The 17,572-nt window shown below is 32.5% G+C and overlaps 1 protein-coding gene across 3 annotated transcripts in view; it reads right to left on the minus strand.

Moving 5' to 3' along the window:
- The window catches only part of LOC111418356 (transcription factor Sp8), a 179,035-nt gene that overhangs the window by 49,650 nt on the left and 111,813 nt on the right, over nt 1–17,572 (minus strand). The window contains exon 1 of one of the 3 annotated variants that reach the window (XM_023050883.2): nt 608–864. The exons of the other annotated variants lie outside the window; for them this stretch is intronic. Within the exon in view, the coding sequence (XP_022906651.1) occupies nt 608–679 (72 nt within the window). The 5' untranslated portion in view covers nt 680–864. Of the gene's footprint in view, nt 1–607; nt 865–17,572 lie in introns of those variants that run through there. 3 annotated transcript variants of the gene reach the window in all.

Below are 17,572 nucleotides of genomic sequence, written 5' to 3' on the forward strand. Positions count from 1 at the left end.
TACCACTTAGTATGAAAATTATTCGAGAAACTATGTCTTAATAAAACTTGTATCTCTTATATGGTATTAGATAATTATAAAAATTTTTAATGCGCAAATCCCTTTAATCATAGACGAGCAACGGATCTTTGCAATTTGTAAAAGAACGAAATCGATCATATTCTGTGTTTAAGGTAGGCAATAGAGAAATCATGATAGTGTGCCTACTATGTTTTTGATCTCGATATGCTTAGAACGTGTATGGTAGGTATAACAACGGGAGCAGACTTCCTGGTGGTAAATGATAGCAATAATGAGATACCCGGCGGTTCCACCATTGAGAGAAGGAGGTAGGCCATGATTACGTTGGTCCTGCCTCTCTTCTTCCTTAACAATTTTGCGTCCACCTCTTGATTACGACCGGAGAACGCGGTTCTCCTAAGCAATTGCTGCTCATTAGTTGTATTTGCCGACCGCTATCTCTGGATTAAAGTGTACTCTTCGTTATTAACTGCTTTTAATGAGAGTTTTGTGATGATTACATGCAATCGCGTTTTGAATTACAAGAAGTAGTACCCATCAATTTTGCATGGATATAGGTAAGTAAATAATTATATCATATTTTTACCTCTAAGAGATCAGCACCAGTAGCTTCCGTGGGTGAATTCGCTTGAATTTGGTAACCATACGTACAATTCATATTGAAGAAAACACAATAAGTTCATTTATTTGAAGATTCCTGATGATGGGCTGAGTCCCTGTGGACGAAACTTTCTCGGTTGTCACTTTGACTAAAAACGGTATTTACGAGTGTACTATTTGGATTGCGTGTTCGAGTTTTACCGTCGGTAGATGGCGGTAGTACGTAGTACACGTTGGCACGCGTTGGCGCGGAGTCGTTACTAGTCTGGGTGCGTGGCCGTCGTCGAAAACGACGTCGGCGTCCGGGGCGGTCGTGGACGGTAACGCCCACGTGACGGTGAATTGTGGTCCTTATTGGACGGGGCACCTGCACACGCCCTGAAGTTGGCCGACGTTCGACCGATTGCTGAGACTACAGAAACTTATGGTTTTCTTCACCTCTCTTTATCGAAGTTATGTTAAGGTTTTCAACAATTTTTTGTTGACTTAATACCTCTTATTATAAAAATACACATCAGTAATACATAGAAATAAAATTCATTTTCGTGTTGGGAATGACATATCCCATAAATATTGATAATTTCTTTGGGTTCGGCGAAGCGTGGCTCGACAGTGACAAAATGGCTTTATCCGCAAGAGGATTTCGTTGACCTTTCGCATGCATTCGTTTCATCCACGCATGCATTAACCACTGGATTGTGAATTAATTTCGTAGCTAATCTATCACTATGTATTACCATAAAATTCACATTTAGACAACGATACTTAAACTGTGATTTCAATTTTCAAATTTACTAGGTAATTAGATTTGTGCTACTGGTATTATTTGCAATAAGCTGCTCTAACAAAAAAGGAATTGAATCTGCTATAACAAGAGAAAACTAAAAACAAACTGTTGCTTCAAATTAGTATACTGGAACACACCCCCAGGATAGATGTTACAAGAGCTATAATGACTTAAAAAATTTAAAATTTTATTTTAAGGATGAGGAATTAAGCGCTGCCTGGTGTAAAGAGAATTTTAAGAATATTTTCATGTTTTGAAAACAAAGTCTCAAGGCCGACTAGTGAATCAAAAACTGAATTTGTTCATGATACAGAAAAATTTTGTTCAAAATGAGAAATTATGGTCCTATACAAAATTTCAGAATTATCTATCTACTTTGGTTGAACCATCACATTTTAGTTTAAATAACATAAATATTGTATAATTTTATTTTATTTATAAAAAATCTAACGTAAACATAACTGTCGTTTATTCAACATAACATCCACCTTTTGTGCCTAAATGCTTAAATGCCTAAATTCTCTAAAGCTAATTTTCTATTGTCGTTATACTTCTTTTTCTCTCTCTTAATGTTAACAACGCTTCCCGAAGTAAGAAATTTCTTAACTATTCGCATAACAGTTATACGTGTAAGATTGGTATTAGGAAATCTCGTTAAACTGCTGCACCACTGCTCTTAGTGCACTTTGCCCCAGCTGAAATATAACACTGCACGACGTAAATTTTCTGTTCTAATGTTAACATAATGCAAGAGTAATTGAAATGTGAACTAAATCTGAGGGATAATACATTTTTTATGGCATTTTTAATTGTTGTTTTTCTTCACTCTGATCTAATCTAAAATATGGTGGTTTAATCAACGTAGGTGTCATAATTTCTCATTCTGAACAATTTTTCCTAATGAAATTTTGCCGTATCATAAACAAACAGCTTACTTTACCTGAACTAAAAATAGTTTTCGCTTCTATACTTATACTATTATTATTATTATTGGTATTAGAAGCGCTTCGATAGCGAAGATCTTTAGCGCTCACCGTATTTATAATTGATCGAACAAATCAATACACTTAAAAAATTCCATCAAATTAACAGGATTCGCGTATGCATCATCCAGACATGAGATATTATGTAATTGTCTCTCGTTGGCATATAATTCACAGTCTAGCAGGATATGCATTACCGTGAGATGAACTTCGCAGCCCAAACATACAGGTCTTGGTTCTCGTTTTAACAAATAACCGGAAGTTAGATGTGTATGTCCTATATGTAATCTCGCTAGTTTCACCTGTTCTAATCTATTGAAGGTAATAGGCTGATTCCAAGGTTTTATTAAAGGTTTGATACGGCGTAGAAAACTTTCATTGTGTTGCCAGTCATTCTGCAATTTGTTATATACCAAAGATTTAAGATGCCTTATGATATCCTCATGACGACATACACTGACGTCAACACTGTTACCGTCAACCCCGTGTCCTGCTGCTTTATCTGCCCTGTCATTACCCTCAATGCCGATATGACCGGGCACCCATATAAATACGATCTGTTTTCCAGAAAGCAAGATAACATGTAACAGTTCTCCAACCATCCGTACCATCGGTTCATTTGGACACATTGCTTGTAATAATTTAAGAGCACTCAACGAGTCTGTAACTATGACAAAGTTATTTCCGTTACAACTCCGCAAAGAAGATAGACGCAAAACTCTGTAAGCTCCATGAATAATCACTATCCCCAACCACAAACGTGCAACCAACCCCACTCTCCTTTTTGGAACCATCAGTATAAATAAAAACAGCATCATCATAGGCATTGATTATATTTCTAAATTCAGCTCTAAGTAATTCCCGTGGTGTACTCTCTTTAGCATAACATGTAAGATTTAAATTGAAAACGGGTTTATTTAACTGAAAAGCAGTAAATTCGATACTGCATAAAGAAAGTAAAATCTAAAGTTCCCAGCAGTTCTTTGGCTCTTACTATTGCCGGTCGTGTGGCTGTTAATCTGTACACAGGTGGCTGTTGGGAAAACAATATAGAGATTGGGTGCTCAGGTTGTATGCGTTTTTTTACAAAATAATTCAGAATTTGCCAATTACGCCGATGGCGAAGAGGAGCAATACCAGACTCACAATACAAAACTATGAACCGGACTAGTGGGAAAAGCCCCAAGTATGTACTGTATTGCAAGATTGTGTATTACATTAAGTTTTTTGAGTACGGTTATTCTTGCAGAGGAATACACCACACTACCATAATCAATAACAGGCAATATCACACTTTTATACAACATCTTCAGCATTGTAGCATCAGCCCCCCACCTTGTACCATATAAAACGCGGAGTAGATTTAATGATTTCCGACAACGCGAAATAATGTACTGAATATGGCTCTGCCATCGTAACTTGGCATCGAATATTATCCCTAAGAATTTAATTTCAGGAACAACACCAATACGGATTCTTTGTAAATACAAAGAGGGATTTTCTTGATGACGATATCGTCTAGAGAATAGAAGACACTTTGTTTTTTGCACAAATACCTTATAACCAATCGATATAGTGTTCTCTAATATAGTGTTGATGGCAGGCTGAAGTGAATTATTAAGTTGTTGTACTGTGGCTATACTTATAATTCTCTCCACACCACGCAAAGGACTTAATTCCCCATACCTATTGTAACATCTATCCTGGGACACACTGTATACATTTCCAAAAGGCACCTTATTAATTTAACCAAAATAACCAACAGTAACCAACAGCGACTCGTGTATTCTGAAAAAAAACCTCTGAACAGACGGTCGGTAGAAGGCTGAAATTAAAGTAGTGAAGGAGTACACTAAGTGATCAAATTGAGAGTGGAAAGATGTTATGATAAAATCACAGTTCATTTTCAACAAGCTATTTTAACAAGGAGAGGTGCTAACAAGGAGTGCATATACTTAGTTAGACCTGTGCATCCAGTATACAGGGTAATTCAAATTCAACCTCCACCATTGGGATCTCAGAAACCATAAGAGATACAGAAATGGTTAAATGGGGTCAAAATTGTGTATCTTAGAGCTCATCATTTTTCAACTAAGTTTTTGGATCTACTTTAAAATACTTTTTCGTTTTTTGCCTATAACTTTTTTATTTTTCGTTTTTTCGTGAATCTGAAAAAACATTCTTAAGGTAATTTTTTATGAAAAATGTCATGACACAACTAGAAATTTTCTCCGACGTTTCGTTTTGGTGAAACTATCATCAGGTTTTTTTTTTGAATAATTCAATGTTTTTTTAAATGAAATACATTGTGTGACATATTATTGAAATCAGAATTAATTATCCTATTTTTTGGTGTAAAAATCAAATATGGCGTTCATAAGAAAAAATAAACCTGATGATAGTTTCACGAAAACGAAACGTCGGAGAAAATTTCTAGTTGTGTCATGACATTTTTCATAAAAAGTTGCCTTAAGAATGTTTTTTCAGATTCACGAAAAAATAAAGAAGTTATAGGCAAAAAACGAAAAAGTCATTTTTTTGTTTTTCGGCCATATTTTAAAAACTAAAACGGCTAGATCCAAAAACTTAGTTGAAAAATGATGAGCTTTAAGATACGCAACTTTACCCTCATTTAACCATTTTTGTATCTCTTATGGTTTCTGAGATCCCAATGGTGTGATCGAATTTGAATTACCCTGTATACGGTATCAATTGCTGCATTTCACCTATTTCACCTATGGTGATCTTCGAAAGCTAGCAATTGAAGCCAAAATGGGTGAAAGATATGCCACCTAGAACAGAGACTATTATGAGCAAAGGGATATAGCCCCTCTTCAACAACGACGACGGCTATTTTCAATACATGGCTTCACCACGTAGCCGAAGCAGTGGTGTTAATATTTGATGGGGCATCATTTCATCTGGATGCAAACATTGCAAGCGCTGCTGATAAAGATGGCTACACGTTATATTGTCTTCAAAGTAATACAACCCATGGATAAAGCAATCTTCAATCCATTTGAAACCTTTTAAGATGAAGAAATTCTGTTGTTCTATGATACGACCAAAATCAGTAACTTGAGGAAGACTGATTTCGGTAAAGTTTTCGATAGAGCTTGCATAAAGCTTCGACCCTCAAATTATTCTTAATGCGGATTTTGCGCTTTTAGCTGTATGTTGTACAATGGATGAAATACAGTCTTTAATGTGTGCTACTCCAAGAAAAAATACTCATTTTCTGACTTCCGTAAATCTGATGACAATCCCAGCGTCTCCTCCTCACTGGATATAGTGTATTAGTTTATAATAGTAGCTTATAATGACACAATTCTCATGGACAAGAGACTCCGGAATCAACTCACAGCTGGGCCCAGCTTGGACGAACTGGGACAGCTTTAGCCACAATGGCAACGGAACTTGCCTAACAGAACTTGTCTAACAGAAATTTTCTTCACACCAAAACGATTATACAGGCTATCAGACGTAAGGCACTGAACTATTAAGGTACGAATAATCACGGCTTCACTGTTTAGACATTCGCAACAACCAGCAAAGAAAACGAAAAAGTGTTAAACGTACAACCAGAAGGGAAGAATTTCATCCACAACCAAACACGGACACGGCTATAGATAGTTGGATATATTATAAGTGTGAAGAAAATGACTTTGTGTAAATTTTATGTAAGAAATTTACATGAAGCATCAGAATAAGCGCTAACCTCTTAACACATAAATGCCCATAATGTGTTAACAATAAGTGACAGGATCTGTTTACAGTGAAATTCCCTAACTCGAATCACTAAGGGAGCGGAAGAAAACTTCGAGTTATGGAGAATTCGAGTTAGAGAAAAATTAGTAGAATTTCAGCTCTAAAGAAAAAAATTAGAAATGTACTTTTCTAATACGTATATTTAAAACAGAAACCTTAATACTATTGTAAGTAGAAAATTAATCAAGGTTTTTAAAGTAATCCGTAATTTTCTTTTGGATTAAAGTGGACTTGCGGCTCTTTGTCGAAAAAATCTTCTATTAAATGAATTATGAATATTATCTGGAACATTCTCTCTTGATAATACAAAGGTTTCAAGCTTTCTAAGAAAGGAATAAGCTTCATCAAATATAGGCACAGTGATAAGTATTTCATTTTCAAGATTATTATCACCTTCATCTGATTCTTTGGTAAATTCGACTTATAGAAGTAAATGTTGAAAAAATTCCATAGTAGTTCAGTTCGAGTTACAGAGAAATTCGAGTTAGTGAAATTCGACTAAGGCTCGTTACTACCATCTTCTGGTTAAGCTATCTAAGGGATTATTACCATGGTAACGGCTATTGTACGCGCTCTGATTGGCTAGTAGATGGGTTTATCTATAAGATAAATTTAACTAAAAGATGGTAGTAATGGATAGGCTCGTTACTACCATCTTCCGGTTAAGCTATCTAAGGGATTATTACCACGGTGACGGCTATTTTACGCGCTCTGATTGGCTAGTAGATGGGTTTGTCTATACGATAAATTTAACTAAAAGATGGTAGTAATGGACCTTAGGCCCACTTTTACCACCTCTTGATAAATTTATCCGATAGATAATTACCATGGTTACAGCGGTTTTAAGCGCTCTCATTGGCTAAGAGCGCCAATTTATCTATCGGTTAAATTTATCAAGAGGTGGTAAAAGTGGGCCTTAGAGAGATAAAAACACATTTGAAACCTACTCAAACGCTTCAGCTTACGAAAATTATTCGACTTAGAGGATAATTCGAGATATAGAAGTTCGAGTTAGGAGAATTTCACTGTAATTAGTTTTGATACCATATCTTTGTTAAAATCTTATTGTCTTTCTTCTTTTAAAAGCAGGATAATATTGAAGTTATTTTTTTGTTACTGATTAAAAAGGATAGCAATCAAAGGATGATTCTTAAATGTTTTGTTACAGTAAAATTTAGTCAGAAAACAGTCAAAATGAAAGAATAAATATTTCTTTTGTACACTAAAAATGTGGATGTTGTAATGAAAAGAAAAAAGGAAGACAGAAAGATATAACAGTAAATAAAAGCAAAAAAGAAGCCAAAAAAAACCACAAACATAAATGTAGCAAATCAAAAGATTTGCGAATAGCTCAAAAATACGTTGGAAACCATTAGAAAGAGATTTGGTTTGATAATACATTGATTTGGAGTTGGTTTGGGTTGTGTCAAGTTTTAATTATATGTGGTTAAGCTGCTTTGTTATAGAATCTTTACAAGCTTTCCTGATGAATTGAAGCAATTTGTGATTATGTTGTTTTGAGGCTTCGATGGTACGATTTGTAGTAACAGGATTTTTCATGAAAATTAAGAATATCTCAAAATTAAAGTTAATTATATTATTACGTGTTCATTTAGCCGTAACACCAATACCAATCTAAATCAATAACACTACATTACCCATAACTTAGGTTTTCAAACATAAAGTTTCATAGATTGCCGAAGGAAAATAAATCTTAACTGACGTATACATTATTCTAGGAAAAGCAGAGGGGTTCATAAATCGACGCCGGCGTTCGGTTTCCTCGCGTCTTCTCTTCAGATATGCGCATTTAATGGCGTCGATAATCAATTTACGAACGGGGCACTAATTTGACATGCAAATTATCGGGTGATCAGTTTCGGGTGGTTTTATTTTCTTTTGATACGAGCAGCGTAGTGCGGTCGGTTATTCTTGAAAAAATAAGACTTTTTCCAATTATAATCCCATTACTGAGGTACCACCTGGTTTGCGATCTTTTGCGCTCCGGCTACGTTTGTCGCGCATACAACGCAACCGAAGAACCGAGGAGCTTAATGAAGTATCGGATAATCGAAGTTAATCGGTTCCGGTGGGCTTTTTGCATTTTCGCCGATGTCGTTCAGTTAAAAATAACCCCCTTACGGTAATTTAATAACGATAATTATACGAATTAGCGGGTGCGAGGACTGAACGTGATAGTCATTTATATTTATGAATATAAATATTGCTACATTCATATTAAGTAGTTTAAATAACCGTTAAGACGAAAAATAAAGTTGATTGATGAAGGTCTTGTTATAAAATCTCGTTTGTAAACTGTAACTGATATACACAAAACATCAAGCGATGGCGGTTATATAATTCCATCAGCGAAAGCTTAACATCAACAAATAACACTCGAAAAAGAACTCGAAAGACAACCAATTAAGTTTGAGTTTTTCAGTAGATCGCTCCACCCATTTAGGAAGTCCTCAGTCAGTTTATTTTCTTAAGCTGGATGTTTGTTTATAAAGCTCAGAATGGAGATCTTTTACGTTCATGGCCGCTGAGAAAGTTATTCCCACATTTCTTTTATAAAAATAGCTTTTAATGCAAAAATTATTTCATAGTAATTGTTGTTGGGGTGGATGATCATACAAGAATCATACAAGATCGTGCGTGTTTTGTACATTTCTCTCACACACACACACATACAGGATGATAATTGGGGATGGCGGAATGGGCCATTATGCAAAGCGGCTTTATTGTGCCGGCGTTTAGGGCCCATTTCGCGAACATTAAAAACAGTCCTCTGACCACAGACAAAGAAATAAATTTGAATATTTAAATACGTAATGCGGCTCAATTTCGGGGGGTCTCCAATTCTCCTCCACTATCACATAAAACCGAAAGCAAATTTAAAAAGTAAACAAACGAAAAACCGTAAATGGAAATAAAATTTAAAAAGTATTATCTTGAATGAATTATCTTCCAACCATAATAATTTAGAGTCCCATCGTTTGATTAAGTGTTTAAGTTAAATTATCTTTACATAAATTAAAATGACCATAGCTGATGAAATCATCATTTAGACGCGAAGACTCAGCACGACGTCGACGATGGCTGATAGGTCTCAATATCGGAAAATTACACGGCTTTAGAGGATACCGAACGCCTCCCTCGTTCCCAAATAACACGCTGGCAACGCGGCTACTACAACCAATAGTCCACGCCAGGTGCATGCACGTGCTGTAGGTGTTCCCCAGTGTGATGCAGAAACTCCTTGGGGTCCACCCAGTTCCGCTCCTCAGGATCAGATTTCCAAAGAGAGTCCCACAGATCTCCCTCAACGTTCACATGCAGACTCCGCGGACGGAATCTTCCTATTGTTAATACTTTTAATAGCACAGCTTTTATATTGGAACATCTTGAGAGTGGTAACAAATGAAATTGAGAACCCTTTTCCTGTTCTTTTATGTCTTTTTTTTTCTATTACTTTTTAACAATTTATTTCTGAGAAATTTGAGCATTAACATATATCAATACATATATCATTTAAAAGAGAATATTTTTAGCTTCAATTTAAGATGTAAACCGTTTCTTAATTCCTACAAATACATTTTAAATGATTATTCAAAGATGACACTAAACAAACTCCACTAATAATTACTCCTATTTAATGTTGTAACATATTTTAATAAAATGTATTTCTAAGAAATTTGATGTTTAACTTATAAGTTATCATATATCATTTGAAACAAGACATTCTAAGCTTTAATTTAAGATATAAATCATTTCTTAGTGCCTAGAAATACACTTCGAGTGATTATTCAAAGTTGACACTTAAAGAACTCCACCAATAATTGTTTAATGTTGTAGCATATTTTTAAAAGTATATACCTATTTCTAAGTAATTTAATCATTAACATATATGACATTATATATCCCTTAAAAGAGAATATTTTTAGCTTCAATTTAAGATATAAACCCTTTCTTAATTCCTAGAAATAAACTTCAAATGATTATTCAAAGTTGACACTAAACAAACTACACTAATAATTATTTAATGTTGTAACATATTTTAATAAAATGTATTTCTAAAAAACTTGATGTTTAACTTATAAGTTATCATATATCATTTGAAAGAGGACATTCTAAGCTTTAATGTAAAATATAAACCGTTTTCTGATTCCTGGAAATAAAGTCGAAGTGATTAGTCAAAGTTAACTAACAAACTCCACCAATAATTATTAAATGGTTAAAGATATTTTAATATATATTTCTAAGAAATTTGATCATTAACTGATATGTTATCATATATCATTTGAAACAAGACATGTTAAGCTTTAATTTAAAATATAAACCGTTTCTTAATTCCTAGAAATAAACTTCAAATGATCCACCAAACTCCACCAATAATTATTTAATGTAGTAACATATTAAAAAACAATGTATTTCTAAGAAATTTACATATACATATGTTATCATATATCATTCTGAAGAGGATATTTTAAGCTTTAATTTTATATATAAATCGTTTCTTAATTCCTAAAAATAATCTTCAAATGATTATTCAAAGTTGACACTAAACAAACTCGACTAATAATTATTTAATGTTGTAACATATTTTAATAAAATGTATTTCTAAGAAATTTGTTATTTAACTTATAAGTTATCATATATCATTTGAAAGAGGACATTCTAAGCTTTAAATTAAAATATAAACCGTTTTCTGATTCCTAGAAATAAACTTGTAGTGATTATTCAAAGTTGACTAACAAACTCCACCAATATAATTATTAAATGGTAAAATATATTTTAATATATATTTCTAAGAAATTTGATTATTAACTTATACGTTATCATATATCATCTGAAACAAAACATGTTAAGCTTTAATTTAATTCCTAGAAATAAACTTCAAATGATCCACCAAACTCCACCAATAATTATTTAATGTGGTAACATATTTAAAAAACAATGTATTTCTAAGAAATTTACTCGTTAACATATACATATGTTATCGTATATCATTCTGAAGAGGACATTTTAAGCTTTAATTTAAGATATAAATCGTTTCTTAATTCCTAGAAATACACTTGGAGTGATTATTGAAACTTGACACTTAAAGAACTCCACCAATAATTATTTAATGTTGTAGCATATTTTTAAAAGTATGTATTTCTAAGAAATTTAATCATTAACACATATGACATCATATATCATTTAAAAGAAAATATTTGTAGCTGCAATTTAAGATATAAACCGTTTCTTAATTCCTAGAAATTAACTTCAAATGATTATTCAAAGTTGACACTAAACAAACTCCACTAATAATTATTTAATGTTGTAACATATTTTAATAAAATGTATTTCTAAGAAATTTGTTATTTAACCTATAAGTTATCATATATCATTTGAAAGAGGACATTCTAAGCTTTAATTTAAAATATAAATCGGTTTCTGATTCCTAGAAATAAACTTGAAGTGCTTAGTCAAAGTTGGCTAACAAACTCCACCAATAATTATTAAATGGTTAAACATATTTTAATATATATTTCTAAGAAATTTGATTATTAACTTATACGTTATCATATATCATTTGAAACAAGACATGTTAAGCTTTAATTTAAGATATAAACCGTTTCTTAATTCCTAGAAATAAACTTTAAATGATTCACCAAACTCAACCAATAATTATTTAATGTGGTAACATATTCAAAAAACAATGTATTTCTAAGAAATCTACTCGTTAACATATACATATGTTATCATATATCATTCTGACGAGGATATTTTAAGCTTTAATTTAAGATATAAATCGTTTCTCAATTCCTAGAAATACATTTCGAGTGATTATTCAAAGTTGACACTTAAAGAACTCCACCAATAATTATTTAATGTTGTAGCATATTTTTAAAAGTATGTATTTCTAAGAAATTTAATCATTAACATATATGACATCATATATCATTTAAAAAAGAATGTTTTTGGTTTCAATTTAAGATATAAACCGTTTTTTAATTCCTAGAAATTAACTTCAAATGATTATTCAAAGTTGACACTAAACAAACTACACTAATAATTATTTAATGTTGTAACATATTTTAATAAAATGTATTTCTAAGAAATTTGATGTTTAACTTATAAGTTATCATATATCATTTGATAGAGGACATTCTAAGCTTTAAATTAAAATATAAATCGTTTTCTGATTCCTAGAAATAAACTTGAAGTGATTATTTAAAGTTGACTAACAAACTCCACCAATAATTGTTAAATGTTTAAACAGATTTTAATATATATTCCTAAGAAATTTATTATTAACTTATACGTCATCATATTCAAATGATTATTCAAATTTCACACTAAACAAACTCCACTAATATTTATTTAATATGGTAATATATTGAATAAACAATGTATTTCTAAGAAATCTACTCGTTAACATATACATATGTTATCATATATCAATCTGACGAGGATGTTTTAAGCTTTAATTTAAGATATAAATCGTTTCTTAATTCCTAGAAATATACTTCGAGTGATTATTCAAAGTGGACACTTAAAGAACTCCACCAATAATTATCTAATGTTGTAGCATACTTTTAAAAGTATATATTTCTAAGAAATTTAATTATTAACATATATGACATCATACATCATTTAAAAGACAGTATTTTTAGTTTCAATTTAAGATATAAACCGTTTCTTAATTCGTAGAAATTAACTTCAAATGATTATTCAAAATTGACACTAAACAAACTCCACTAATAATTATTTAATGTTGTAACATATTTTAATAAAATGTATTTCTAAGAAATTTATTATTTAACTTATAAGTTGTCATATATCATTTGAAAGAGGATATTCTAAGCTTTAATTTAAAATATAAACAGTTTTCTGATTCCTAGAAATAAACTTGAAGTGATTATTCAAAGTTGACTAACAAACTCCACCAATAATTATTAAATGTTTAAACAGATTTTAATATATATTTCTAAGAAATTTCATTATTAACTTATACGTTATCATATATCATTTGAAACAAGACATGTTAAGCTTTAATTTGAGATATAAACCGTTTTTTAATTCCTAGAAATAAACTTCAAATGATTATTCAAATTTAACACTAAACAAACTCCACCAATAATTATTTAATGTGGTAACATATTCAAAAAACAATGTATTTCTAAGAAACTTACTCGTTAACATATGTTATCGTATATCATTCGGAAAAGGATATTTTAAGCTTTAATTTAAGATATAAATCGTTTCTTAATGCCTAGAAATACAGTTCGAGTGATCATTCAAAGTTGACACTTAAAGAACTCCACGAATAATTATTTAATATTGTAGCATATTGTTAAAGATATGTATTTCTAAGAAATTTAATCATTAAAATATATGACATCATATATCATTTAAAAGAGAATATTTTTAGCTTCAATTTAAGATATAAACCGTTTTCTGAGTCCTAGAAATAAACTTGAAGTGATTATTTAAAGTTCACTAACAAACTCCACCAATAATTATTAAATGGTTAAACATATTTTAGTACAATTTCTAAGAAATTTGATTATTAACTTATAAGTTATCATATATCATTTGAAACAAGACATTTTAAGCTTTAATTTAAGATGTAAACCGTTTCTTAATTCCTAGAAATAAACTTCAAATGATTATTCAAATTTAACACTAAACAAACTCCACCAATAATTATTTAATGTGGTAACATATTCAAAAAACAATGTATTTCTAAGAAACTTACTCGTTAACATATGTTATCGTATATCATTCGGAAAAGGATATTTTAAGCTTTAATTTAAGATATAAATCGTTTCTTAATGCCTAGAAATACAGTTCGAGTGATCATTCAAAGTTGACACTTAAAGAACTCCACGAATAATTATTTAATATTGTAGCATATTGTTAAAGATATGTATTTCTAAGAAATTTAATCATTAAAATATGTGACATCATATATCATGTAAAAAAGAATATTTTTAGCTTTAAATTAATACGTAAATCGTTTGTTAGTTCCTAGAAATAAACAAGAAGTGATTGTTTATTACAACGTATTCTTTAAAAACTTATTTTTAAGAAATTTATATTATAATATCATTTTAAAGAGGGACATATTTAAAGCTTTGATGCCTAAAAAATCAATACCAAACATCTTTTGAAATTCGCCGACATAGTTATTCTGTAAAAGAGTTAGTTCCAGTTAGTAGAACCCATAAACGTGGCAATTTAAAATAATTCCGATTGCCCAAAGGGGATGCGATGGTGGAGGCGGCTTCGTTATGTTCTTGCGTGCTTTGAACAAGATAGAACTCACCGGTAGTGTTGCAATTAACCGCGATGTTGGAAACTAGACGAACCGTGAACCAACCAGAACTATATCGTGCGGAATGTCAAAGTGTCAAGTGGACCAATTTCTAGTAAACGGTTTACGACTTACTAATTACCTCTTATTTCAACCAAAGACCTTTAGTAATATCCAGTTAAAGTCTGTGTTATAATTAGAGAACGTAACGTTGAATACTTTTTTAAAGTTGTGTCGATAATTTTAGTTTTAATACATTATTTTGGTTCGAGTTTTCTGAGCACCCCTTTCTCTTCCCGCTCAGTTCTTTTTTTATTCGTCGACGTTGTCGAGAAAGGAAGACAAGGGGTGCGTCGTTTTTGTTTTATTTATTACGAGGGAGCCATTATGTCCATTACGGTGGGTCGATTTTACGCACGTTTAGGGAACATGTGGCCGCACGTTGACTTAAAATATCGACGTGTCCGACACGCCCACACCTCTAGACGATGGGTCATCCACCGAAATCACTCATATGCCAACTTCAATATGTCAAAACGAATCCAAATCCAAATTGTAAAGATATATAGCTTCTAAAAAGTGGCCTCAAAAATATTTACTTTGTTTCTCATAGCTTTTATTCGGTACATTAATCTAGATTTTGACCACATATGAAAGAAGACGAGTATATGTAAGAGAAGACAATCTTCTTTTTCTCCCCACCCTCACCGCGTCTACTCCCCCGTATACCGTAAGGGACTGGGCCATCGGATGTTATCAAGAGAAGGCCCCCGCATACAGAAATTTACTGTCCATAATTACAGGGTTGGCGATATTTAATTACAGATCCTTCGGCCGATCTCTCTTCTTCTTTCCTTTCCTCTCACCGGTCTCTGAGAAGGTCTTCTCCTAAAAGTTACAGCAACGGCAAAGCACAACGCCTGTTTGTGCTTTTGGCCACGGCGTGTCTGGACATATTTGCCATCTAGCAAAATTTCGGTTTTTTAATTAAGGTCGTCGGAATTATGCTTTTTTTTATATGGGAACGTTTTTGCTCATTTACGTTGTCCGTTTATGTTTGTCGGTTCATTACAAACAATATTTCTTCCTAGCATTTTTAGTGTTTCAATCATAATAAAACTGTTAATTCAATAATCCATTGCGTTTAAGTTAACCTTCTTACGACTTTTGCATGAATTCCTAAGAATACTATCAGTTTTTTAATAAAAAAAGGCCGTGGTAAAGAATATCTTAATTTTGTAGATTTTCACTTCCGAAGTATGCCTATTTAGACCATCTATTTAGCTAATTTTTAAATTCCCAATATTTTCCGATTGTACGAAGAACACTTCGAACTTGTTTCTGAAAAAGGTTGCAACATGGCATCCGAAACGTCAAACACTTTTTCAAAAGACGCACGGCTTAACCCCAAAGTTTCTAGGTCTAGTGTTAGTTCTAGTGATAGTGCTACTGTTAGTTCTAGTTTTAGTTTAATTTTCCGATTGAGATAGAAAAATCGTTAAAAATTGATTTCTTAAATAATCCTTATGAAATTTATATGAATTATTAAGAAAAGCATTAACTTTTTAATGAAAAAGGTCGTTTAATAATATTTTCAGAACATGATGGGGAAATCGTTAAAAATCGATTACTTAAACAACCATTTTGCCTCCGCACTAGTAAATCCCGAAGAATACCAAAAGTGTCGAATCTAGATTTGTAAGTAAAAAAAAGACCCATTGCTTGACTTACGTAGCTTGGAGTCTATATCAAAATGAGGTCATTAACACCTAGTGTTGTCGAAACTAAGTACTCCTCTAATGTCTGTGACGTGAAGAGACAACATTATTAAAACCCTTAAAGTATATAAGCGAAGTCTGGATATCTGCAAACCTCAAGTTTCAGGTATGAGACCACTGCCATAATAAGATAGATCTTTCACCCACAAAAATTACTGAAGTTCGTCCGCAACTCATATGTTTCCCCATTTCTGATTGAAGAGCAGACTCTTCTGCACTCGGAAAGTACCATAAAAGTAGAAAGGACACTGTGCATCATGTTGGGAGCGGTGTTTTTTGGAAGTTAATCTTCATATAGTCTTGGAAAAAAATAAAATTCCGCAAAAATTGGATGTAACTCCGACTCTTGGGTCAACGCCCGAGCAGCTGGTCAAGAAGTTATACCAGTTAAGTCATTGTTGTTCAAGGCAGCTGTGAGAGGACTCAAGGTTGCATTGATTCATCGAAAATATTCCGCCCTACAGTTCAATGCGGAAGTTATCATGGATACAAATCATTTTAGTTGCAAAACGCCTTTACGACTCTTGGGTAAATCTGGTTCGAGAATTATGTATTGCATATTCGCCTGGAAATGTTTATAAAAGCCCTGGAATGTCTAGCTTGTTGCCCATACTTCCATTTGCGCATAATCAACTTCCGATTGATAAGGAATAAACAGCAAGGGTAGACATGGCTAGACATAGACAGGATGAATGCTAGGAAAGGTTGGAAGCACTACAAGAAATCAACATACGAATGGACCATATATATATTGACATTCTTATGCAGTTTAGGTCCAAAATCACCTGTGGATTGACTCTTGTAGACACATAACACAATCGGACCTACATATATAACAATTCATCGGTGGGATATGTATTTATAAAATTGTCGGGTTGCCTCTGCCACGGTTTCTGTTTAAAGCTAGGTACATAGTGTCGACAAAGTCGCGGCGACAAAGACGCAAAGAAGTCGCATTCAGTATAAAATGCATGTAGTGTTCATAGTAACTGCGACAAAGACATTGTCGCGGCTGTGCGCGACTTAGTTGCATCTCGACAAAGACGCACCCATACGCAGCCTAGTGTAACGTAAATAGTGCCGTAAAATTTGTGTTCATGCTATCGCGTCAGTGTCGCTGATATTAAAAAAAGTTGAAAAATTCGCTATTCCGCATGTTTATATTTTTGTTTTAAGTTGTAGAGGGCGCTCAACTCGAGTTACATTCAGCTTATATTAATATAAGTTAATCGTTGTAGAACGAATACGTTTGTTTGTTAACAATACTTGACAATAATGTTTGACATCGAAAAATTTATTGATGCTATTGAAGAGCGTCCAGCTCTAT

The sequence above is a fragment of the Onthophagus taurus genome, chromosome 2 (genome assembly GCF_036711975.1).
Source record: "Onthophagus taurus isolate NC chromosome 2, IU_Otau_3.0, whole genome shotgun sequence".
Lineage (NCBI taxonomy): Eukaryota > Metazoa > Arthropoda > Insecta > Coleoptera > Scarabaeidae > Onthophagus > Onthophagus taurus.